At 40.5% G+C, this 27,650-nt stretch overlaps 1 protein-coding gene across 1 annotated transcript in view; it reads left to right on the top strand.

Moving 5' to 3' along the window:
* CCDC93 (coiled-coil domain containing 93) overlaps positions 1-27,650 on the top strand; it is a gene marked incomplete in the record, with an annotated part of 1,282,969 nt that overhangs the window by 364,095 nt on the left and 891,224 nt on the right. Inside the window, 1 exon segment of the mRNA XM_044074979.1 lies at positions 15,236-15,325. Within this exon segment, the coding sequence (XP_043930914.1) occupies positions 15,236-15,325 (90 nt within the window).

Here is a 27,650-nt window from a genome sequence, read left to right as displayed (position 1 = left end):
CGATTCTCGGCCGAGGTGCCTTCTGTGCGGAGACTGCATGTCCTCCCTGTGGTTGCGTGGATTTCCTCCATGTGCTCCAGTTTCCTCCCACATCCCAAAGACATGCTGTAGGTGGATTGGACACTCTAAATTGGCCATAGGCATGAGTGCGTGTGTGTGTGTGTGTGCCTTCTGTGGAAGGTTGGGCGCCGGACTGGCAACTCGATGCTGTAAAACTCCACTGCCAATCATGAGCGGACAGGTGATCCGCTGTGGCAACCCCTAACCGGGAAAAGCCGAAAGAAGAAGAAGAAGGAGAATGCCAATGAAATAGAAAACAGTACTTTAACATTAAACTCTACAGGAAGCATAACTTGTAACCATTTAAAAAACTTGTGCCATAAAACATACAAGCATCTAACTGTCAGAGAGACCCAATTTATGTAAAAAGCCGCAAACAGCTTTTTGTTCACACATGTACCACTGTATATTCTGAAACAATCAGAAGTTATAAATATTAAAGAAACTAGTTAATATATACTAAATCATAGATATGCCCTGTTATCCCATGTATCCAAAACAGTTTTGATAAATTAATCTAAGCAGTGACTATACCTGTGTAATAACTCAGAAGAACATTTAGCAGGGCAAAGGACTATATATTATTTGAAATAAAGCATGTCATCTTAAGGTCATAAAAGCAAAGATAGCTTACTGTTCAGTTATATCACTCAATAAACCAGGAATATTATACTAATATACCAAAAGCATAAACAGTTATTTAATTTGTATATGAACAAAAAAAGCATAGAAATGAAAAAGCAAAAAGAGAAAGAAAAGCAATAAGGAAATATTGTCATGACATAACTTACTTGAAAATCTAATAAGTATAAAACAAATTAAAGTCCAGTTGCAGTAGACGCTTTGAGAGATTTAGTGGGAACAGCAATCATTGACTCAGTTTTTTGTTTTTTCTTTTTAACATCAGTCCAAGATTTATTAGTAACTCTCTTCAGAAATGCAGATGCCCATTCCATATCTTCAGGTAAGGAAATAATGTTTTTGTTTTTAATAAAGGCAGTGGCTTCCTCTAGGGCATTAAATGATCTCATTTCATTCTGATATAGAATTTTTATTCTGGCAGGAAAGACAAGCTGAGTTTTGATGTTATTCTGCTTTAACAGTTTTATTACTGGCCAAGCTTTTTTCCTCTGTTCCAAAACCCTGGTAGAATAGTCATTATCAAACCTAATTGGGTTTTGATTACATTTTAATGGACTTTTCCTCCAGGCACATTTTAGGGCCAACTCCTTGTCCAAATAAGATAGAAACTTTATGACTATTGATCTGGGAGGAGTAGAGGAGGATGTTGACACTGGCTTTCCTAAAGCTCTATGAGCCCTTTCAATACCAAAGGACAGACCCGCCTTTAAATCTAAAATCTCTGGAATCCAGATGTTCAGGAAAAAAATTATATCTTCTCCTTCAGCTCTCTCAGGTATGCCAAAAATCCTTATATTTGACCCTTCTCTCCCTGTTTTCCAGGCCATCCACTTTATTGAGAAGCCAAATGATTTGTTTGATGAGAAAATCTTTCTGGATTTCTTCTTCCTTCAGTCTTCCATCAGGATCATTCAGGGATGCTTCTAAGTGTGTTATTCTGGATTGATGCTGCTGTATAAGTTCCTTGAGAGAATCTGTTTCTGACAATTTTCCTTGAGGTTTTGAAAATTCTCCTTAAAATCATCTATTTCTTTTTTTAAAGATATTTCAGAATGAGAAGTCTTTGAAGTGCTCATCTCCACCAGTGATACAGTCTCCTTTATAATTTGACAGGAAAAAACTTTCCTAAGTTCACCAAAGTTACTAATAATATAGTTTATACTTCCATCTATCAATTCTAAGTAATTTTGCTATACTAAAATAAGTTTTTCTTGTTTTTATGCTAGTTTCATGGCGCTCTGAAAAACTGCTGCTATCAGTTGGCCATCTTGGCTCCGCTCTGCATCAAATTTATGACGGTCTTGTACTGGTGATCTGATGTTTCAGCAAGTACCCTTTTTTAGGCTAGTATATTTTTGATACAGAACAATCATTACCTAAGAAGACTTGAATGGGCTTTTGTACCAGTTTCTATCAGTTGCTTCATTTTAAAGGAAAAGAAAACACATTTATTCCATTGTCTCTAAATCAGTGAAACCTTAAACGTAGTATATTTGGAGATTAATTGTGTGGGGCAGAGCCCCCACATTGGGAATACATTTATAATGACGCTGCAGATAATTTGGTATATTATGAAATCACTGGTGGTAAATTGGGCATGATGTATTTTAACTTTTGTACGTTAAAGTAGAATGAAGCCACTTCTTAAACTCTGAGCATGTGTTTATAGGAGTTATAGGAAGTAAGCCGTGTTTAACAAAATGCTTACATTTGTACAGATTCAGCTTCATAGTGGGCAGTCTGGTGTATCTGTCAGCTATTCAGTCTTATGAATCGTACATATTTATCTGCTACTTTTGTACTGTTAATCTTTACATGGTATGGAGGTTTTCATCCTAAGCCCCCACTGATGATGAGCTTTACCTAGTGCAGTTATCCCAGTCAACAAACCAATTAACAAAAAAATAAAAATCCAGGTTGTATTGCCTGCTCCCTCTTGTTTTTCTGGCAAGAGTTTCAGAGGTGTTTGAAGCTACCTTGAAGTCGTACAATATGCAATATATCTATGGATCAGTCAGTTTGCAAGTTATTCTGACTTATGTCAGACATGTGACATTGTCTCCAGCATTTCTGACCTCATGACCTAGTAGAAGATAGGGATCTGACCTTGCAGTGGCTGATTAAGCAGTTCCTTGGAAGGATTTGACATCATTGCCAAGCTTTGAAGGACCATTTTCCTTTTATATTTTATTTTCCACAGCTGACTATCTGCATGCAAAGTGTCCTGTCCTTGTTCACCTGGCTTACCTAGCTATCCTGGCCTCCCTCATACTTGTAAAAAGGGTCAAGGCTGTGGAGAAGATCAAGTTTTTCCCAGATCCCCATCATACTGCTGCTGGTAATGTTTTCCTACCTTAACCCCTACAGCAAAGAGATTGCCCTGGTAATTGCTCTTCTCTCTTGGGAGGCCTTTGTTTTATGACAGATATGCTCACCCATCATCCATTCGAACTTGTGAATTCTGCTGCTGTACAGTTAATTTCTTGGAACTCGAACACAGTTATTTCTGTATACCTTAGGACTAGCTATCAATTTTTTCTGAAATTGACAACAGACTCATTTAAACTATTCAACCCCCCATACCTCTCAACTGTACAGATTTTCACAGAATGTCCAGATTTTTGCCTTGTATGTTTGGTCTGTTTTTCATAAAATTGTGTTTTTTTGGGGTACATATTGCTCTTCCACCATTGTTCTGTGCTTGGATGGCCCCCTTCCACACACTGGCTGCAGATGGAGTTCCCTGTAAATTGGACAGTTGTATATTTAGCCACCATTTTATTTTTTTCATTTATCTTCATGGGCTGTGCTTGTTCTGTGTGTTTCAAAGTGATAGCCAAAGGGTGGGAGTGCGAGGGAGCCCAAGCAAGATGTTTGCTTAGGCTCCAAGCACTGGATAAAGGGGCAGGAAGAAATAATTATTCAATCAACCAGTTATATGTGCAAAATAACTAACTAAATAATGTCAAGAAGGACAAAGGGGAAGGGAAGCAACAACTGGCAGAGTCTAAGGTAGCTCCATTGGAAGAACAGCTTTGTAGACTGTCATGAAAGTGGATGACACTTGGTAATGTGGACCTAATCAGGGAAATAAACAATCAACAAAGAGAAATGAATGAGCTGAATGAACTATCCACTACTTGTTAGAGGACAGAGCAGATATGAAATTAGAGGTGCTGGCACACTGGATGACATAGAAAACAGATTCAGGAGACATGAGATAAGAATAATAGGAGTGTCCAAGCCTGTCTTGGATACTGAACTGAAAAGAATGCTGCAGAAATTGCTGGAGAAATGATTGCACCTGCGCAGATTACAAGAACAACTAATAGAAAACATCCACAGAGTTGGTAAAAATGGAATTGCAAGAGTAGGACAGCAAAGACACACATTAGACTGCCTACTCAGCTGTAAACTTAACGAAGAAATGCTGAAACAGACCAGACCACTTAAACTGATGCACTTTTGTTATGAATTATTTAGATTATTTAAATTTAATACATAAACTAAGAAAAGGGATGGCTGACTTGTTGGGATCAATGAAAACCCCAGAAATTCCTGCATGTATTAACTATCCTGCTATCTTAATACTAATATGGAAAGGAGACTTTCCACACAGAGGGAGAAGTATGAGCGTTTGTTACAGAGACCTTGCACAATGGAAGCTGAAGAAGCAGACACAGAGGAGTAAATTCAAATATCCTACCATAAATGGGCTGTCAAGACAAACTTGAGAAGGGTTAGCGAGGAGGAAGAATTGCAGGCATCCCATACAGCATTTAATGTAGAGGCACCTGTTGGACTGAGACCTAAACAAGAAGTAAAGAAAGGCATGTGGACTGATGTTGACAAGATAACTGAATCAGACAAGATCCTGGACATAAAAGAAAGAAATTGATGAAAGAACATGGAAAATGGAAGAAACGTGATGGGAGTGGACAAAAAAGGTAAAGCAAGAAGAGCAAGACACTGGTCAAAGCAGAAAGTTGTCAAGATAGGAGAGTCTGGTAGCAGTAACTGCAGAAGAAAGAACAGAACTACAGAAAACAAATGAAGAACATACCATCAAAGAGGAGACAGTGCAGCTTAAGCCTCAGGGAATTCAGGCACCCAATGCTAGAGGCCAGAGGGCCGAGGCAGGCTGGACTGGATAAGAAATTTGGGAAGAAAAGCATAATGGACTACTAACAAGAACAATCAGACCAAAGGAGGAGGCCAAGAGGAGGGAAGGCTTCTAGAACTGAACAGCCTGGTCATACGGAAAGAGATGACAGAAGAAATGGGAGGCAGTACAAGAGAAAAACTGAACGGGTGCATTCAGGAAATGCCATTTAATACAGTCAAACTGAGACTGAAGTCATGAAAGTAACAGGACAAAAGGGGGTAAATGAGACTAAAAAGGACTAATGGGATCTGTGAACATGGGACACTATTCAAAGGTAAGAATTTTTTTTAATGCACTGTGCTCTGAAAGTAACAGAAAGGTAATGAGTAATGGGAGGGGGAACAAATATGCATACTGCTGCTACATCGTCATTCCTATGATGCACCATATTTTATGATGGTTTTATTTTCATATAAAAGTAAACTTTCTCTTTGAAGCAGTGGGTGCTGTGATTATACCTGAATGAAAAATGGGGAAGTGGAGAAAACATTATAGAAACACCAGTCTTAGGTTCATCTGCAATATATTAGAGCATGTTGAAATGGAATTCATGCAACTGACACACAAATAAGATCAAATATAAAGAAATTAAGTAGTAATTGTAGGAATGGTTGTGAAAAACAGGAGCAAACAGACAGGGCGCAATCCTAGAGAAATGAAAGCAGAAAGGATAGGGCCAAAACAAAACTTAAAAAAGGAAAAGGTGAATGACTGCAATCCTGAAGCACTGAAATCACAGGCTGAAGGGTTAAGTTTCCATCTTGGGGGGGCAGCCATAGATGAATGCCAAAGGACAGAAGGTCCAGCATGATGTGGGAACCCAAGAAAGAACGGCAGATACAGGGGGTATAAAACCAAAGAACAGAAAGGAGTGAACACTGACTGAAAGTGGTAACTTGAAAAGGTGGGGTCTAGGTGCTTCACACCCGATTCTGAAGAGGGAAAATAGTACATAAGCAGAATGAGTCGGATGCAAAGGGTTGTGGTACTGCTGTAGGAGGGGAGTGACCACCCCTTTTCATAAAGGGAATAAATGTAGTGACTAAAAAGATGCAGAAAAGTGGGAAGGGGCGATGGACTATTTGACAAGGAAGAATAATTGGAAGGAGATGGACAAGATGGAATCTGTATGCCCCAAACAAGGATATAGAGGATTTCATAGCAGGTTCTTGGCAAAATGTCCTTAAAATAATATCGGAGATGCAGCAAATGCATAGAAGAGTGTCGAACAGACATTATCTCACACCAAAATGATTATGTAAGGAGGGGGGCAAATAGACAGGCATGCAGCATATGTTTTGGGAGTTAACTTGGGCACAGAATATTTAGACAGAGGACTTTGAACTCTAGAAGGGGATAAATGTAAAAATGGAACAAATCTAATGAGAATTTTGCTTGTGGGGTACAAGGAATGAAGAGGCGGTTTGGCAGGAAAGAAAATATAGGCATTAAGAGTAATGGCACTAGGGATGAAGAGTGCAACAGCCAAAAAGTGGACAACCAATGGACAAACGCCAGAAAGGGGAACTAGACAGGAGGTTTGTAGACAATCTATGGACAAGTATAGGGCAAAAGAAAATGAGAGGGTAGAAAATAAAATAAAGGGAATTTTGGAAAGAGGTGATTAATTAGTACCAGTAAAAAGGAAGGGTGGATGTGAGTGAAAATAATTAGAATAGTAATGAGAATCAAGAAACCGCTGGCGTAAAATAAAAAGTGCGCCAGGCCATAGTACTGCCTAGCGTGTAGTTAATGCATGTGAAAAATAAAGAAAGCTTTCTGAAAAAATAAAAGGCCACAGGCACTACACATAGGGTTTATAGGGTTCATAGGTAGGTACTAGGCTATCTGCCCAAGGCCATTTATAAGCCTAGCCACACTGTGTCGGCTTTCACCACCCCATTGATTAATTAACTGATCCTCTGTCAAGCAGAGCCAATGAAGTCATCCCAGGGGTGTATTATAGCAATAACCCACGCCTGGGTGTGGGTAATGCTGGATTTACCCACGGTTGGCGTGGTTTGGTCCCGAGGGCGAAGCCCGAGGACCAAACAAAGACAACCATGGGTAAATCCAGCATTACCCACACCCAGAAGTGGTTATTGTTATTATATTAATGACATTATTTAAGAAAAGAAATAATTACTTTTCTTAAATAATGGCATTGTATAATGCCTCTTTGCTGCCCTTCCGCAGCTGCCTGGTGTTCAGCGCAGTTCTGATGTACTGCATGCCTACGCAGTACATCAGAGCTGTGGGCAAAAGCAACGGAGAACGCAAGATCTCCGTTGCTTTTATCTCGCTATGTTAAATGGGTTTAACATGGCGAGACAGTTTAAAATAAGCAACGGAGATCTCCGTTGCTTATTTTAAAGCTGTCTCGCTATGTTAAACCCATTTAACATAGCGAGACAGGTTTAAAAAAAAGCAACGAAGATCTCAAGATCTCCGTTGCTTTTTACACACTGTGTCGCTATGTTAAAGGAGTTTAACATAGCGAGACAGCTTTAAAAAAAGCAACGGAGATCTCCGTTGCTTTTTTTAAATCTGTGTCGCTGTGTTAAACTCTTTTAACATAGCGAGACAGTGTTTTATACTAACGGAAAAAGTCCGGGCGACCGGACCTTTTTCCGTTAGTATATTGAGGGATTTACAACGGGCACGCTGGTTGGGCTGGCCAATCAGCATGCACGTTTTAGAGTAGGCATTGTATAATTTCTGTTACCCATCCACTCGTCAAGGCTTCTCTTGAAGAGTGTTAGTGAGGGGCTCTGCCTAATGTAGTTAGGAATTTTGTTCCATAGCATGGGGAGTCTCTGTGACAGGAATCTATCCCTCCAGCATGTTTTATTTATTGTTGCGGCGAGGTTTAGCTCACTAGAGCGCGTGACTCGCAGTGAGTTGGATTTCATTAGGTGGAGCATGTCCATCAATTCTGAGTTGGACATGGCTTTGTAAGTCAGGCAGAGATCACCTCTCAGTAAGCGATATGCCACTGAGTACAGACGGAGTTTTTTCAGTCGGGCTGCGTAGGACAAATGTTTGAGGCCAGTAATCCTCTTGGTGAGGTGCTTTTGTGGTCTTTCAAGCTGTTGGAAGTGTCGGGTACATCCCAAATGGGGCGTTGTACTCTATGATGGGTCTAATGAGTGACGAGTAGAGGGAGACTATTACCTCTATTTCTAGATGCGAACCCCTTAGAAATTAGATGGGCCACATCGAAGGATTTCCTAACTACTTTGGCAATATGATTGTCAAAGGAGAGATTACTATCTACCTGGGTCCCCAGATCTCTTATTACCTCTTCTGTATTAAGGGGGCTGCCGCCTGTGTGGTAATTCGTGGGTGTTTTGTTTTTCCCATACGGGATGACTATGCATTTTTTGGCATTTAGCTTGAGGCCATGACTTTGACACCAGGTGTCTGTCTCAGTAAGGCCTTTTTTGGAGGATGTCCGTGTCAGCTGGAGAGTCAGTTATGGCTCCCACTTTGCAGTCATCGGCGAACTTGGTTAGCCATAGTCCTCCTGTGTTTGCCTGTACTTCTGAGAAATATATGTCGAACAGTAGAGGTCCCAGAACCGAGCCTTGCGGGACACCACTTGTGACTGGTTTAGAGTCAGACCTGTAGCCCGCTATTCTTACCGTGTGAGTTCTGTCTGTAAGCCAGCTGGCAACCCCTTTTGTGATGTAGGGGTTTATGTTAAGGCTGGTGAGTTTTTCTATAATACCCGAGTGAGGAATGGTGTCAAATGCCTTGGCAAGATCAAGGTAGGCTTTGTGAACCACCTTTCCCTCGTCTATGACCTTGGTAACAGTCTCGAAGAAGTCAGCCAGGTTTAGTAGGCATGATCTGCCCTTAACAAAGCCGAACTGGGTCGGGTCAAGTGTTTGGAGGTTCTCAATGTCTTTGTTAATGAGTTCCATGATGATGCGCTTCATAGCCTTGCAGACCAGGCTAGTCAGACTTATGGGGCGATAGTTACCAGGGTCAGTGGTGGCCCCTCCTTTGTGGAGCAGAATAACCATTGCTGTGTGCCATTCTGTGGGCACGTAGCCTGTGGAGAGGCTGAGGTTGAACAGCGTGTTTAGGTGGGGGGTTAGTTCGTTCTGTAGTTCATGCAAGACGCAGCCTGGGACACCATCTGGCCCCATTGATGCTGTGTTTTTGGCTTTTGAAAGGGCTGTTTTCACCTGTGCTTCTGTGATTTCCGGGACACTACACTTTTCCCGTGTTGTTGTGGGCCCTTTTGAAGGTGAGAGGGAGTTGAAGTTTGCACTGAATCTATCTGCCAGTATGTTGGCAATATCAGTAGGTTCAGTATATTTTGTGCTATTTTGCACTATCTAAGAGCATATCTGCGAGTTGCCACTTCGATTCTTGACATAGCTAAAGAAGGCTTTGTGGTTATCTTTCGAATCCTTGGCTATTTTTCTTTCGAAATTAGCCTTGGATGATTTTATGAGGGACCTTAGTTTCTTACTGATACTGATCAGGGATGTCTTTCCTTCTTGGGATTTGCTTTTTTTCTGAACTAGTTTCCTCCTTTTGTTGTATAACCTGTTTATGGCAGGGGTCCACCAGACTGGTTTCCTTCTCTTAGGGGAGTGAGTCTTGGTTTTGCTAGGGGTGGCACGATCCATGCATCCTTGTAGGTGCTCATAGAGTGCAATTGTAAAGGATTCTGCATCTTGGTCAGTGTTATCCTTTAGCGTGGGGGCTGTGAAACTTACCACTTCTGCCTTAAGTAAGGTAAAGTTTGCTTTAGAAAAGTTTTTCACTGTGGTTTCCTTGGTTGGGGGTGGTGGTGGGGTGTGGACATCCAGGGTGATTAGTCTACGGTCTGATCTAACCAGTGAATGGTTGACCTCCGGTACGGAGCACCTGTCGCCCATGTTGGTGATGACCAGGTCCAATATGTTGTGGCCTCTGATAGGGGAGTTTACCAGCTGATCCAGGGCATTTGAGTTGATAAATTCCAGGAAGCGCTGAGCCTGGGAGTTTGTACTCAAGTAGTTTTCCCAGTTAATGGTAGGGTAATTGAAATCTCCCAAGATCAGGGTGTTCGGTAGGACCTTCATGTTTTCCAGTGTCTACAGAAAGGTGGAGTGGTGGTCCTGGGTCATGGAGGGTGATCTGTAGCAGGTCACAATTTGCATTGCAGATTTGTCCGATGTTAGTTGCACATGGATGATCTCAGAGGTATCATGCTGCACCACTAACCTGTAGGTGTGGGTATCCTTAATGAATATGGATACACCCCGATGTCGATGTTCTCCATACTTAGGAGTGCTTCGAGCATATGCATTTTGAGATTTAAACTCCTGGCATTGAGTAGCATAACCCTCTGTTTACGCAGGTGGGTTTGAATTTTGAGCCTTGCCTAAACATGCTTTCTTAGCACAGCTTATAATGTTGTGGTATGAACTAGCAGGAGGTTCATAATACTTTAGGCATGGTAGCTGAGCCTGGGGAATATAGGTGAGGAAATAACTCAATGTAGTAGAGATCTGTTATTTATGTGACATTAGGTCCGCCTTTTATTTTTGTCCTTCCTACTAAACAGGCATTATTGCTATTCATTACCTAACTTGTAGTTTGCATAATTGATGGTGATTTTTTTTTCGATCACTGTTGTAGTGTTCTTTACACCTGGGACTTCCCTGTAAAGTGCCAGTGCATTCATTGAACACATTTTGAAAATGTCTGTGATGCACATGCATATGTCTTATACCATTATGCTGGAGTGTGCCAAGGGCCGACGTATGCTTCCCAACAAAGTTAAGACTCATAATTACAGAGTGCTCATCTTTAAAACTGAGGTTATAGAAATGTTATCGTTAGGTGAAAGGGACAAATGAACCAAAACAGAACAGGACCCCAACAGCAACCAGCAAAAGAGAATGTAATCCCAAAAAGACGCTTTCTTTTAACGTAAAATCAATTTAATAAAAAAAATGTTCTCGTTTTCGTCACTTTAAATAAAGTAACTTCTTCAGACACACAGACAAACAGCAGTTACACAGTTTCTAAAACATTTAAACTATGTAGCGTAAAGTCATATGACAAGTCATAGCGGTGAATTAAAGGTGCAAGAGCACAATAATTCACACTATTAAGTTAACCTTAAAGCTTACATACTTCATCAAGTAAAAAATGTATATAATCAGTCTACAATATACAAAGGTTGTATTAATATCTACACTTAAAAAATTTGTAAACTAAAATGTGCCATCGTGTAAGGTTTCTTAATTTGAGCAAACATGAAATATTGCAATTCTTATTCAGGCCGGGGAAGCAGAAAGCATTAAGCGCTAACTGCCATTCAAGCTCCCGTACCTCTAATAGTACTGAATATGGGCCACCTCTGATGTCAGGAAGTAACTGATCAATGGCTTGAAACGTGAACCTATGTCCACCATTTAATGAAATGTGTTTTGCTAAGGCATTTTCGATTTTATTTTTATTGATTGCTTAAGAGTGTTCGTAGACTCTCTCTCATGGAACTTCCTGTCCATTTTCCCTATGTAGAAAGCCGGACATAGGTTACAGGAAGCTAAATAAACAACACACCTGGACTCGCAGTTCAACTTGTGGTTGATATAAAATTTACATGCATTCAATACTCTAAAGGAATTACCTGTTTTTATATATCTGCACATCCTACATGCCCCACACATAAAAACTGGAGTTTCCTTTATAAGGATTTTTCGTTAGTTGATAGAATTGGTCAGTCACCTAGTATTGTTTATAGAAGAGGCATTAATTTAAAAAGTTTTTTTTGAAACTGAAAGTACTAAATCTACTTCTAGACTTACTGGAACTTACATTTTAGGGAAAAGAAGGCTGGTTTTAAAGTGGTTATGTAATCTCAATGTATTGTGAAGTTTACTGAGAAAAAGTCATGTGATATGAAAAGGACAAAAGTGCTAAAAGTGTAAATTTTTGACTATTATTGTTCTCTATACGGATCTTAAAAATTGTGCTTATTAGTTACCTGTGGTTTTACCTTGTGATCTGGCTTTGCTGACTTCACTGTTTGCTGTACCGTTGGTTGGTTCTAATTTTTTTTTTTTTCAGTTTTTGCTGTGGTTATGATGGTTATGCTAGTAGACTGATTTTTTTCTGACAGACTATATTAAATAAATTTTTTGAGTTTCCGCAATCATCGCACACATGTTGCCTGGGGATGGGGAGAGACAGAAATATTATAAGTGAGTACCTTGCAGAAATGCAGTTGTTGTCAATTTATGGCCAAGAGGATTTGATGAGATTCTGATGTACTTTTGATGAATTTTTTTTTTTTTGGTTAAAGTATTTCAGACTCTGTATGCACAATGCTTACTTTGGGTGTTACTCCTTTTGGAATTTCTTTGAGGCTACTTACCATCTCGTGGAGGTGCAGTTTTGGTGTACATTATTGACTTTGTTCAAAATGTCATTATTTCTCCTGTTGCATATCTTATCTTGTTTAGTTAACACAGAGGATACGTCCTCAGTCAGGAGTGCATTGTGCTCCTTATATGAGCCAGAGGGCAGTATCCAGTCATTTCCTGGTTCAGCACCTTCTACATATAACATATCAGATCCATCTGAGCCTGCAGTATCAGCTGGGTGTAAGTATTTCAAGTTATACCAGTTCTTCTGGTAAGATTACAACTGTAGGTTTCACCCTTTTTTCTTAGGCCACATGTCCTTTGGTTTGACCTTTTTTGAGACCGAGGGAGTTTTTCCTTTGCTGCACCTGTGGCTACTTTATGCTGTTCATACTAGATTATAATGTAATCATTTCTGAAATCTTCATCTCATTTTCTTTTCCTTTTCTGACTTCTTTGATATAATTTCTGGTAACTTTCTCACCTTATTGTCATTCTTATTGAAGTAAAAAGTTAAGATAATGTTAAATAAATAAATAAAAAATAACTAAAATGTAATAATCTGCCACTCCAGTCTTGAGTTTACACAGCCTGGAAGTAATGATTACGCAAGTACTACAGTGCTCCACAAATACCATAACTCAGTCCTTGCCAGTGACTAGTCTGCACAGACAGCCTTTTCATAGTATGCCTGGCCTTCTGTTTCAGACTGGTTGCTTTTTGCTTGATGTTCTTTTCATATTGTTTACTGAATTCTCTCTAAGTATCCAGCCTCAGCAAATGCTCTTCATGACACATGTAATACTGAAATATGTTCTCCCCACTGTCATGCAACATTCTAGAACCTGTAACGTACCAATCAGAATGGAAAAGAGAGTCCAGTTCAGACCAAAAAAAAAAATATATATATATATATATATATATATATATATATATATATATATATATATATATATATATGCCATTGTGATCCTAGTTTCAGTGTAGAAAATCTCTGATATGTCTCAAATGACCTTGTTGTTAACTTCATCACTATTGCCACTGAATAACTTCGGAAATGTACTGTGCTTTCTTATCCAGCAAAGAAATACATTTCTTTGCAGTTTGGCCAAGGTGTTCAAAGTGTATCTTGCAATGAAATGCATAAACTGATTAATGTTATGAAGATAGGAAGTGCCTGGCTCAAGTTCATGCAAGTCCATAGCAACTGTCTCTTTGTACTCTTGAGGCCAGAGGCATGCCAACAAAGTAAGTTTGGGGCTGTTATTCTTCATACAGTCTATTTCAAGACCAAAATAACATTCAAGGTCAGTTTATGGAGTCTGTTCATAGAGGCATGTTGAAACTGAAGGTTCAATTTCTTTAAAATTTTTTTTTTTTTTTGTAATTTTTCTCCATGGTTATTCTGTCTTAAAATGTGAGAACCTCATTCTCGTAATGAATATTCTTAGTCTTTGTCTAGATTTTTGACACAATATTGTCCAGAACTGGTGAGTTCACGTCAACCGGTTGTTTAAACGTCACTACTGTGTTGTATTCCATGTGCAGGATTGTTCCTGATCTTTTTGATGACATGTTACTCTGAAACTTAAGTTGTCTTTACTGGAACTGCTTCTGTTGTACTTAATGTGTCCCGTTTTCCCAGTATTTTCAGTCTTTCTTTTAAGTGCATCAGGTTGTGATATTTCTTCTACCTCACTCTGTCATTTTACTTGAGTTGTTGCCTTACCATTGTTTCTAAACATGATGCATGATTATGTACGATCAGTCACAGTTGACTCAAAAGATTCTACTTCAAAAATATATGCATCTGATGCTGGGTCTGTTGTAAATAGTTATGTTGCACATTTCTACGTCTGTTTTGTTTCCTGTATTTGTCTTGTTCAAGTCTGTATGGATAGTTTTTTGCCCAGTGATAGGTGCTGTGACACCGCACATTTGTATTTCCTACCCAGCTTAATTACTGGATTTGTAACCAGTAATGGTGGCCTCATCAAACCATTCTGTCTGCCCAGCTTACTACTTTGTTTTTCCTTTCTGAAATTTCCTGACTTGAGTTAATCCCTTTTAAAGTGCTGTATGTCTTTTCTCTGAAAGTATACTTTAGGGATGATTTTGCTTAAGCAAAAGCAAGTTTAGTACATTTTGTTTGTGCAAGTTGTCTGAAGTTTACATTTAAGCATTCAGTATCCAATAGTTTAAAGAAACCAGGCATCATGGAGCAGCACTTTTTATATTTAGGCATCCAAATATATCTTTGCACAAAGCCACTGATGTAATACAAACTTCACCCCGTGACAATTCAGTGAAAATTATTTTATGCCTCATAATGCTAATCTTTTACTTTCACAAGAATATTTGAAGTTTAGCAGTTATGGTGGACATGCCTTCAACTGTGTTCTGTTCCACTACTGAGGTATCCATTGTGATGCCTTTTGTTCTCCCTGCAAGTGACATCACATTGCAAGGGCATGTCTTCATTTTTCCAGCTTAGTCCAAATCATAACACCATTTTTCCAGCTTTTATAGCACTTATTTTCATCAAGCACAGGTGGGGGTCTATAGTTGGAAACTTTAGATGGGTGGAATTTATGTTTTGAACATCTAAGCTGCTCAGATAGCACCACAGATGTATAGAGTCGTGGTTCACTACTGCAACAAGGCACATACTTATTGTGAAGGAGGCAGACAAAGAACTGTCATAAAAGGTGCAAAGTTGATTCTGCAGTGCAAGTCTCCCACAAAACGGATGTTCCAGTAATAGTCAAAAACCAAGGACATAACTGCAAGAGTGACACTTCTAAATACCACAGTGGTGATATAGAACAAGTTATCAGACAGGCATCTTGTTTGTTTTGTTCAACAGTTTGAGTTTGGTACTGTAGAATAAGGGTACCTGGGTTGGTGTAGGCTTTTTTTTTTTTTTTTTTTTTTTTTTTATTCCATGTGAAATATTTTAAAGCTTCTTGTACTACTGTGCTTAATTTTACAGTCTGAGGAGAAGAAAGTGTCTTTGGCATCTGGCTTGGGACATGGAGTTGGTGACAGCTCGGAGGAGGAAGATCTGCAAGCCGCTGAGGAGGTATGCTAAAAATAAAATATACTGCACACTTGTACTATCCAGTATTGTTGTATGATATACGGAGTTAGCCATGATTACTTTATTTGACACCGTACTATTCCAGTAAGCAGTTTGCTCCATCATCAGAAATGTGCATCGTAATTGCAGCTGTGAATTTTTTTTTCACTTTTAGCAGCAGCTGTTTTAATAAAAAAAATTGAAAATGCATACCTAAAGAGTACAGAATATATGAATAGACCAAACAGCAAATCTGACTTCTTACAGGAAGGCAGTGTTGGATGGAGCTAGGAATATGGGGTTAAATCTCATTGGCTCCCACCTAAACATTGTGAGAGCTTGAACTAGCATCTGTTATCCCTATGAGAATAACTTGTGTTGCAAGCAGGTTTACCTGGTTAAAAAATAAAGCTGCTCAGTTTGTTTAACCGTATTGTGCAGGTAGTATCTTACCAGGGTAATGTCAGTATGTGGTGTTTCATGTGTTTTGTTTGACATTTGTAAGGGATGTATCAAGGCAATGGTTAAAGCATCTGATTTAAACATTGTGAAACCTTCACTGGGTATCTTTCAGAGACAGGAGTTAATGAATAAGTGTCCTGTACCTACTTCTACAGTTGCTGGAAGTAAGATTCACTCACCTTCAGCATTCGCTGAAGTCTCCTCTTTTTCCTCTTCTTCACACTCTGTCATCAGGCTACTTAAAATCTTGTGAGGTTTAATGAAATGGCAGCTGGTGCTAGAACTTTGTTTCCATTTGTTTACCAGGAAAGTCCAACTGGGTCCTAAAAAAACCGTTGTCAGTGGATGCCGGAAAGAAAACCTCCATTAGTTTTGCATACATTAATAATCAAATCAATCAATTTACTTAAATTTGCATATTGTACATAGAAAAATAGAGTAAGAGAACACTAAGACAGTACTATTTAAGTTGTGACACCCTCTTCCGCCGTAGACATTGATGTTCAGATGTCTGGCATAAGACAGGAGTCTGATCCTTATCTGATTTGACTTTATAGACTTCCAGGTTTTTTGCCACTCCTTTGAATTGTCTTCCGTTTACTGTGTTTGTTAGCCTCAGAAGCCTGGCATAAGTAGAGCTGACTACTGACTTTTCTGGACTAGTTATTAAGCTAAATGGAAGGTCCTTGAAGAGCCTTTATTAGATTTCTCAGAACTAAACAAGTTCATCAAGACGGAAGCAGTTGAAGGTGTTGACCATACAGATTTTGCTACCTTAAACGATGCAGAACACATTTTGAACAACTATAAATGTGCTTATTTACATATCCCCCATTTCAGGTGGGATTTTATTACCATTTCAGAGGTTTTCCATCCTTCAAGATAGGGCTTCCTAAAGGTTCATATGCAAGCACTAGGCAGTCATTCTTCAGACCATTGCAAGCCTAGCTAATAAAAGCCTGTTCAGAACATCCCTCCAGTGGCAAGGAGGGGTGAGGTAATTCAGCCTGGGGAGAATCTTAATACCTCTCACAAAGTGTTATTTTTCAGACTGCCCGACTTCAGAAAAGAAGATTACTGCACTGGCTGAGGTAAAGTAACAAAGACATAACAGCAACACATTGTACCTGGAGAATCCCATTGAGCTAGCCACACTGCACTATACATGGATCACCTATTGGCCCTCCCAAAGTTACGTGTGCAGCACCAAAACACTTGTGTACTGCTGCGTATCCCTGGTGTATTGTACTTGGATAGGTCTGAGTATGGTACACTGCATAACATAACCAAGAACAACAGGAACCAAACAAGCAATCCAAGTTGTAAAAAACACTGGAACCAACCGAAGACCCTCGTAAAAAAGTTTATATTTTTATTAAGCACTTCTCATCACCACTAAATATTGGGACTTCTTCAGCTAAAAAACAGTAGTAACAAACTCTTTTTTATTTAAAACAATAATAGTCATATGCTCTTAATAGACCAATTATTAGCTCCTTGCTACAATGCCCACCTGTGTTAACCCTCTCTTATGGCAAGCAGTAAGTCAACATACTACAAAATCAAAATTCACTTTTTTAAAAACACTGTTGTTTTGTAAAAGTAGAAATAAGAATATTAATAATAAATAAGGCACCTGAATAAGGCACCTGTAGTATGTCTTTTTGATGTCTATGAACTTGAATACAAGATCCGAACTTGAAAAATATTATAAATACAAAATTCTAAATACAATGTAAAATGAAATGTGTGTATATATTAAAATCCAAGTATATGTTAGACACATAAACCCTCAATTGTTATTCAAAAAAGTAGTAACCTTAACTAGACTGTTCTTGTGTACAACACACAGTTCGTTATTTCGTCAAACTTTTAAATTTTAAAATACATAAAATGGCACACATTTCATGCAGGCCTGGGTAATATGCATTTGCTTGTAATTGCTATAATAATTCAAGACTCTCAATAATAAGTGAATCCGGTCCCCCTCTCATATCAGTTGTTACTTGGTTAATTGCTCTAAATAAAACCTTATGGCTGTATACTCTAGTGTGCCTAGCTAATGCATTTTCTTGCTTACCTCTGCTGATATAATAGCGGTGTTCATATACTTGTTCCCATAATCTACGATCGGTCTTACTGATGATGTAAGTGGGACATTGTTGACACTGGGCTACGTACACCACTATTTTTGATTGACAATCTAATCTTTGTTTAGTTGTGTAATTCTTACCTCTTATCTTGTAATTCTGACTGACTTCCATGTGCTTGCAATAATTGCACATACCACATTTATACATACTCCGTTTACTAGTTAGTAGTACGTTATTCCTTTCTAACAAACTTTTCAAATTAAAGCCCCTTCTAAAAATGATCCTGGGAGTTTTGTTCAATCTATTCCTGACTGTTGTGTCAATGTTAATCAGTTCCCAGTTCTTATATATGATGTTCTTTGTTTCACTGTTGCAGTCATCACCTGTGGGGTTATCCCTGCTGTGATAGCTCTCAGCCAGTCGAGTCAATGTTCTTATGCGTTGGCTGCCATCGCCTGTAGTCTGATGTCAGGTAGTCAGTGCTATAAAGCAAGGTAGCCGACGTTATTACATCAGTCATTCTTGCTGTGGAGCCCATAGCATAAGCAGTTTGCGTGAGTGCCAATCGGTCTAAAGCCAAGTACACCATTGGGGATCCCTTTTTCTTGCACTAACCAATGTCCGAAAAAGTTAACAATTGTCTCGCCTGTGGAAAGCAGATCCACACCGAGACTTCATTCTTACTGTGTCACTTGTTTAGGCCCAGGCCACGACGTTCCCCGTTGCTGGTTCTGTGCCCTCTTTAATGCGAGGAACATTCACCCTAGAGCTCTTTTTGTAGGCAGTTATTTTCGTGTTTCATCTTCGCATTCCGATATGGCATCAGTCAGCCAACAATCTGTAGACATTCCAAAAAAAACGCTGAGATAAAGATAGAGACAGACCACACAAGGCTAAGCCTTCTGAAGACACTACCGCTAAGCATGTCGTTAGTTCTCCGGAAGTCAGTCAGCTGCTTTCACAGCCCCTGATGCCTGATTCGATATCTATGCAGGCCTCTACCGAGACCCTTTCGGAGTCTGGTATGCCGCAGAAATCTTCTTCTTCCTTGCCTTTGGCTGTCCCTGCTTCATTTGGGTCCAGAGCTGCGACGCAGGCACTGGCTTCCGAGGGGGCCTTCTGCACTACCGAATCTAGACAAAAACCGACATCTTTGCATCCGACTACCGTTTCTCTCAGGCCGACGGATTCTCTCAGGCCTAGAAGCCAGGCCACTCCTAGGAAATCTACTTCTAGCCACCATCTTGCTACTGCTCCACCACCCCAAGCACAAATGCTTAAAATGGCGGAGGATCTCATCTCCCTTATCTGGGGTAGTCAGGCCACAACTTCTAAAAGGAAAAGGCACCCTTCCCCAGAAATTATGACAGAACAGGATTCTGAGGAATCTGACTATTCAGTTTTTGAAGAGGAACAGCATCCCTTAACTGCCTAGGAGGATTCAGATGCAGAGGAATCCATCTCTTTTGCCACCCCTCCAGATGACCTTTCCTTTGGGGAAACCCTTCACTCCTTCAGGGAACATTTCCAGTGGGAATCTCAGGACTTCCCACAGTCTAAGAAAAAAAGACTGAGAGCTTTTGGACCTGCCCCATCACAGACCCCTGGCCACCCCCCTATTTTAGAAGTGGTGGATGATATTTTCCATGAATCCACCTTAGCCCCTGACGCCCTCCCTCTTGATCCCAGTAAACCTGACAGGTACTACAAAGTACCAGATTCTCACAAATACCTGTACAGAAATCCTGCTGCAGACCCAAAAGTCATTACACAGGGACCTAAAGGACCTAAGACTAGTTTTGCCAAGAATCCTCTTCCTACTGACTCTGGACAGATGAGGTAAAAAAGTATATACCTCTGCAATCTTAGCTATCAGAGCACTCACTTGTCATTTCCATATGTTAGAATATCAATAACACACTTTGGAACAATTAAAACAGAAGATTGCTACCTTTCCTGACTGTGCCATTTCAAAAGAGTTAGCAGATTTACTGCACTCTGCTTGTCAAGTGGCCAAACACTCATTACAATGTGGATATGACGCCCTAGAAGCCTCTAGCAGGGTAGCAGTGACAGGATCTGTTTTTAGGAGACATGAATGGCTGAAAGAACAACCTTTCCCTGATCATGTCAAGTCTAAATTTATTGATACAGCCCTACATAAGGAGCGCTTGTTTGGGGAAAAAGCAGAAGAGGTGCTTAAAAAGATGGAAGACAAAGCAAAACCTATGCAAACAGTAAAAGATTTTTTTTCATGTTCAACCACCCAGATTCAGCAGGAACGTTCCCTCTAAGCACTGGGTCTTCCCTACAACTAGCAGACAAGGCCAAGGTAAGCCCCACAGGGACAGACCATCCAGGCCCCTATCCCAGGGCCAGCAGAGAAGCAAACAATGGACCACTTCCGTCTCTAAGGTAGGGAGTTCTAAGCCAACCTTCTATGGCAAACACTCACAATGACTCCCCCACCCCCCTCTGCCCTCCCTTCTCTCGTTAAAAACTAGGAGGAAGGCTCTCCCTCTTCAAAGACAAGTGGCTTTCTGTGACAAAGGACCAATGGGTCTTAAAGATCATTTCTCATGGATACAAATTCTCTTTCAGCGAACTCCCATTTCCAAGAGGGTACCCAGACTTACCTCCAAATAGTGAGCAGAGGCATTGAAACAGGTACAAACTCTTATATCCCAGGGGGCAGTAGAACCTGTCCCTTCCGAACAAATGGGCAAAGGCTTTTATTTCGGACTATTCCTTGTGCCCAGAAAAGAGGGCACTTGGCACCCCATTCTGGATCTATCCATTCTGAGCACCTCCTTGGTGGTCCCCAGATTCAAAATGCTAACTTTGCAGCAGCTGCTGCCTGTGCAAGCAAAAAATGCCTGGCTAGTGACCCTAGACCTAAAAGATGCCTACCTCCACATCCCCATCAGGGAATCGTGCAGAAAATTCCTGCACTTCAGAGCAGGCTCGCAACACTTTCAGTTCTTTGCAATGCCCTTTGGCTTATCTACTGCTCCCAGACTATTCACCAAATGCTTAGCCCCGGCCATAGCATTCTGCAGACAGAGAAGTATACAGATTTACTCTTACCTGGATGACTGCCTCATTCAGGCAGAGTGCAAAGAAAAGCTGCTCCAGGACCTCTTCTTTGTCAAATCACTTCTAACTTCCCTAGGATACACCATCAACAAGAAGAAATCAAAACAAAACCCCACCAGGAAGATAATTTTCCTGGAAGCTGTGCTAGACACAGCATCCCAAATGGCCTTCCTATCCCCAGAAAAGCAGTCAGTAGCTCATTGTGTTGAAACACAGCTGTGGTGTGCCTTTTAAACAGACAATATTGGTACCCCTTACTGCGCAGTCGAACCTTACAGTTCCCCAAGCAGCTTCCCCTGATCTCAGACCTCTTGACCCAGGTGAGGGGGAAGATACTGCACCCAGACTTACAGACTCTCAATATTTCAGCATGGCTTCTACCTTAAAAGCTAACAAAGGAGTCCCTGTTAAGCAAACAGGTCCTAGACATAATCACAGAGGCCAGAAGACCCAGCACCAGAAAATCATATGCAGAGAAATGGAAAAGATTCTGCTCCTGGAACCAATCCAAAAGGGCCAGTACATCCCATACTTCCTCCCTCTTATCTTGGATTACCTAGCTGAGTTACTCAATAGTAGCCTCTCTTTCTCTCCTGGAAGACTGCCTTCCTAATAGCTATCACCTCAGCCAGAAGGGTATCAGAACTTCAGGCTCTCATGGCTGTTGAGCTGTTTATCATTTTCCATGCAGACAGGCTCTCCCTGATGACTAACCCTTCCTTTATGCCCAAGGTGGTATCTGATGTGACCCTCAACCAGGCCATACTCCTACCCACCTCCTTTCCCAACCCTCAAAACAAGGGGGAAAGAATTATACACTCACTAGACATGCACAGACAACTCCGATACTATCTGGACAGTACTAAACTATTCAGAAAAATGGACCAACTACTTGTCAGCTTTGCCCCTGGAGAAGAGGAGAAGCCCATTTCCAAACAAACCATTTCCAAATGGATATCAGACTGTATCCATTTCTGCTACAAACTACATGGAACCCCCCCCCCCCCCAAGTCTATCTGTACCCATTCGATTAGGACAGTCTCCACCTCCACAGCCTTCCTCAGAGAAGTCCCCACCATGGATAACATGGAAGCTGCCACCTGGACCTCTGTCCATACCTTTACAAAGCACTACCACCTGCCTCTTTTTTCTAAGTCTAGGGCAGGGTTTGCCTCTGCAGTTCTGCAGGGCCTGCTGACCCATGCCTAGGACTCTAACCTATCCTCCACCCCTCTCCTCAGCTTTGGGAATCCTTCCACAGGTGATGACTGCCAACAGTGAAACGCAAAGAACATAGTACAGTTGTGTACACTTACCATAAATGTAGATGTTTGAGTGTATTCACTGTTGCAGTCCTGGTTTCCATCCCTCCATCCCCCATATAGCATCTTCCCCTAGGGGACATCCCACAGTGGCTTTTTGCTACCAGGACCACTTTTCCTTATTTCCTTGTGCTTCTGATGGGTTAGGGCAAGAAAAACTGATGTAATGATGTTGGCTGCCTTGCTTTATAGCACTGACAACCTGATGTCAGACTACAGGCAATGGCAGCCGACGCATAAAAACATTGACTCTGGTATTCGGGCCGGCCGAGGGCTACCACAGCAGGGATAACACACAGGTGATGACTGCAACAGTGAATACACTCAAACATCTACATTTATGGTAAGTGTATACAACTGTACTTTACGAAGCTCCTCAGCATCTAAACTAAAAGGGGTAATATGTAATCCTTGCACTTGCCATAACCTGCAAACACTCACACTCTAAATTTCTAGAACAGGTCGGTGACATTTCTGCCCACTTACAAGAATGCCAAAAGTTAACTAGTACAACTAAAAAGCAAACAACCCAAGGTACTGAAAACTACTAAATTTTATACACTAAACTACATGTAATGAAATGCACAGAAGTGCATCTTTAGCAAGGTTGATGTGTGGAGACGCGCACACATTGCATACTACTGTGCAAGTACAACTGTGGAACTCATAAACAAAGACATTGGTAATCTCCAAACTCTGGACCCCACACAGTTCAGGTTTGTAAAAGGCAGATCATGTCTCCTAAACCTGATAGACTTCTTTGAAGCAGTCACCAAAGCCATAGATGAGGGTAAGGTGGTTCAGACAGCCTATCTAGATCTCGCTAAGGCTTTTGACACCATCCCCCACTCTGGAATTATAGATAAACTCACTAAACTAGGTATAAATCCCTGTGTCACAAGATGGGTTGCCAACTGGCTTACTGACAGAACCCACACTGTGAAAGTAGTAGACTTCAAATCTGACTTCAGACCAGTGACAGGTGGAGTACCACAGGGTTCAGTCCTGTGTCTTCTCCTCTTTGGTGGCTACTTCTCTGAAGTACAGGCTAACACAGAAGGTCCTTGGCTAACTAAGCCATAGAGCCATAATCAAAACTCCTAACGATGTGGACAGCCTATAAAAGGGCCTCACTGAGACAGATGCCTGGTGTCAAAGCCATGGCCTCAAGCTCAGTGCCAAAAAGTGCATTGTCATCCCCTTTGGTAAAAACTCTGTACCCATGAACTACCACATAGGCGGTAGTCTACCTAACACTGATTCTGTGGCTCTGCTTGATAGGTGCACAGGAAAATAATTTTCTTGGGTGGTGAAAGCCAGGTTACTTTTTTGGCTAGGCTTATATAGGCCCTAGGGCCACTAGCCTAGTACCTACCTATGAACCTATAATAAAACTGTATAAAGGTAAGTGCTATCCTCCATTGACTTTCTTACTGTTAAAGATTCAGGAGGGTTATTTCCTACTACCTGGCACAATAGTGGCCTGTAAGTGCTGTTGTTTCTTTTGTGTGTGACTTCTGTTATTAATCTTCTCACTAGTGGGTTGGGGTAACCTCTTCTCAAGAACATATCCCTCAACGTGTGTTACATTCTGTCAGGAAAGTCTTCATCTTTAGTGACCATTCTAGCTGACCTTACTAGTTGCCCTTTTTACCACAGATCTTTTTTGGTGGAAGGAATGGCATCTAGAAAAATGGAGAAAGACATTGGAGTATGTCTCCTTCCTGTGAATTTTTGCAGTGTAACATCTGTTGACCCTATCCTTAGTTAGGTTAATGTCTAAGTATGCTAGTCTGTCTGAATTATAGTGAGACGTGAATTCTAAAAAGTCTGTCGTCTCATTGAAGTAATTCACTAGTTCTCCTGCTGTACTTTCGCCACCCTTAATGATCATAAATATGTCATCAAGGAACCGTGTATAAAAATAAATCTGTTTTTTAGCCCAGTTGTTCAAAATAAATTCCTGTTCCCAGCATGCCATTACTAAATTGGCGAAGCAGGACCCACATGGGGAGTCCATAGCTACGCCAGTTTTTTGGAGGAAGTATTTTCAATCAAATACAATAAAGTTGTTGGTTAAGATTATGTCCAAGAGTTCTTCCACTAAACTAACTTCTGCAGTTGGTGCCCCTTTTGATCTCATAATGTAACTCACCCACTCAATTCCTTCCATGTGTGGAATGGAAGAGTATAGGTCTCTAACGGCAACTGTGAGGAATTCTAGATTGTTAATGTTTAGCAAGAATGACCATGAATCTTTACAAATCTGTTTTTCATGGCTGATGTACTTCAACACGGTGTCCACTACTTTAGCACAAGAATAAGTGATACTGTTCCTCGCGTCCACTAATTGTCTTATAGGGGGATCCTTAATGCTTTTATGGACCTTTGGTATTCCGAACAGGATGGGGATCCTAAGGGCTGGCATACTTAGAAAGTTAAATAATTTGGTGTCTATTCTTGCTTCAATAAACATATCGTTTCTGTATGATTTTATTTGTGAATACGCTGTATTAAGCATATTTCTTGTAAACTCAATGTATGTGTTGCTGTTTAAAAGTCTGAACTTTTTTTCCACGTAATCATCCTTATTCATCATAACTAGTCCACTCCCTTTGCCTGGCTTCATGACTCTAACTGCTGTTGTTTGCAGTTCGAGTAATGCTTGTTTTTCCTTAAAAGTAATGTTAGACCCATACTGCTTATTACTTTTATCCCTAACAATTCTATTACGAAAGTCAATTTTACAGATTTGCTCAAATAATTCCAACACAGGGTGGAATAGAGGATTAAAAGTACTAGGAATATGATAGGCATTTTCATTAAAATCATTTTGACCTAATAATACATTAAGGTTCAATTTCCTAACAAACAGCTTAAGATCAAGTAAAGTCCTTGCTAAACTGGCTTTACATGTAGGTACAAACATATACTCTTTCGATAAAAGTTCATCAAGGGACAGGATCAACAAATGCGTTTGAATAGTTATACATTTTAAAATCGTTTTCACTGTTAAATATCACTGTACAAGCGCCATTACTCGCTTGTATAAAGTCATTTACCACCTCTGCTTGTTGCCGTCCTTGTTCCTGTTGTTGGACTGCTGTTTCCCTTCCTGGTGTGGATTGTGATTCAGTGCCCTTCTCCCCCTCGACCTTGTCGGCCCACATTGATGTTTAATTGTTCCTGGGCATTTCCAGTCCTTCGGTTGTGTGTGTAATTCATAATTCTTTCACTCCTCCGAAGAGTATCTGTAGTGTGTTTGGCTCCATTCCTAGTCTCAGTGGGTGTGCCTTCTTCTTGATTGTTAGAGTTGGTACTTCCTCCATTTCTCACTTGGCCTGTCATGTTCCACGTCTGCGAGGGAGGCAGTTTTGGATAGGCTACTCCATTCTTTTAGTCATTCCGGTCTCTGTCTCTGTTTAACTTTTTAACTTGGTACACTGCATAACATCTCAGATCATTACATGTCATTTCTTCCAGGATTACTTCTACAGCAAATTTATGTCTTTGTTAGGAGTACACTGGTCAGCATCCTTTGTTCAGCATGTTAATTTCCCATCCTGCACTTGTAAACCACATGTTTCATCCTTAACTCTGGATCCCTCAAGATTAAATGACTTGTGCTCATGGACGCTTCCCTTGTTACCCGCTCTTTCTCATAGATCCCACACCACACACATCATTGCCTGCCATTTGGTTAATCTTGTTGGTGCTATACATCCTCTGTGTCTTAGTGGGGACAGAGACCCCTGCATGTTGTACCCTAAGAAAATATTGTAGTCTGCATACTGTAGTATAGAGGTAGGGCAAACTTTAAATTATTTTCATCTTTCTCATTGAAACCCATATCAAACCTGATCAGCCTCCACTTGTTTATGACTAGTCAATATTGAGACATATACAAGCAAGCATTATACTGCAATGTCTTGCACACAAAACATCCATATCACCAATAATGAAGTCCACCATCTCTCAACATTGAAAAGTATTATTTTTGCATTTTGCTGGGGGGCTTCACCTTCCCTACAACTTCTCCCAAGGATTCCTTGTCATGCTACCTCAGAGAAGCTGTAATGCTGTATTCAATTAAAAAAGTCTAACTGAGTTGACTGCAGCTGAACCAAGAGATCCCATGGCAGTGATTCAGTTTCAAGTTCACTTACTAAGGACTGCTGTAAAAATCAGTATTCCACTAATCAAACTTTGGAAAAAAAAAAAACAGGCAATAAATACATCCCTAAAGGCAAAGAGAGACAACTTTGTGGATTTTCTGAATCTTGATTTTCCTGGATTAAAAGACATCCTTGACTACTCTAGTGCAATGTTCCAAAAGTATGGCCTTTGTACACAGATGAATGCTAAAATATAAAGGATTAAGTCAGACCCTTTGCACCACCCAACAGTCACAGGGTGGAATAGTGTGGTGTAAAAGTGAGCTAATACTAGGGTAGGATGCTTCCTGAGGTAAGTGAAAATTTGTGTCCACAAAACATAGGGAAGTCACACACACACACACACACACACACACACACACACACACACACACACACACACACACACATATATGTATGTATTAATCTACTGGGGTTAGTCTAAACTTCAGTAGATTTTTAACCTTTTTTAGTCAGTGATCACTGTCGAAAAGAGATAACCCTGATGTGCATGCTCTGAGGCACAACTTTGTATCATGCAAAAGAAACTTGTGTTTTTTGGTGCTGCACCTCCATGTGCGGGGCTGTGACCCGACACCCCACTGCTAATTATATATACTTATTCCAGGATTGCTCAATCCCTGTGGAAGGGGCATAGTTTGCAACCCTGGGTACTGCTGATCTCGCACAACTTTTGACCATGTGTTTTGTTGACTAAACTGTGTCAACAAAACAGTCATTGCCATTTGGAATTTTCACTTTTTATAAGCACTCTCATATATTTATCTGTGTATGTGCATATATATGTATAATATATACACACGTGTGTGTGTGTGTGTGTGTGTGTGTGTGTGTGTGTGTGTGTGTGTGTGTGTGTGCGCGCGCAGACGTATAGATTTTTTTTAAAACTATTTGTTTTCAGTTGCCGAAAATATAACTTCTGTGAACACCAACATTCCATACAGTGAATGAGATTTGTTTGCATACAGATTAAGTGGGAGTTGTTTATTGATGTCAGACGTTTTGGTATTAGGGGTAAGAGTGTGTTTGTGTGTGTGTATGTGTTTGCAGATTATGGAGAGGTTAGAGGAGAGATGTAGGTTTATGTGAGGTGTATGTGTGTGTCTTGGGTAGTAGTACTGGTAGGAAAAACATCTTTTGTAAAGTAATTTGTAGGGTTAGAAGTCATGATCGCAGGAGA

The sequence above is a fragment of the Protopterus annectens genome, chromosome 6.part0, assembly GCF_019279795.1.
Source record: "Protopterus annectens isolate FY-2018-M chromosome 6.part0, PAN1.0, whole genome shotgun sequence".
Classification (NCBI taxonomy): domain Eukaryota; kingdom Metazoa; phylum Chordata; order Ceratodontiformes; family Protopteridae; genus Protopterus; species Protopterus annectens.
The sequence above is the reverse complement of the archived record's forward strand: the minus strand, read 5'-3'. Positions and strand labels throughout refer to the sequence as shown.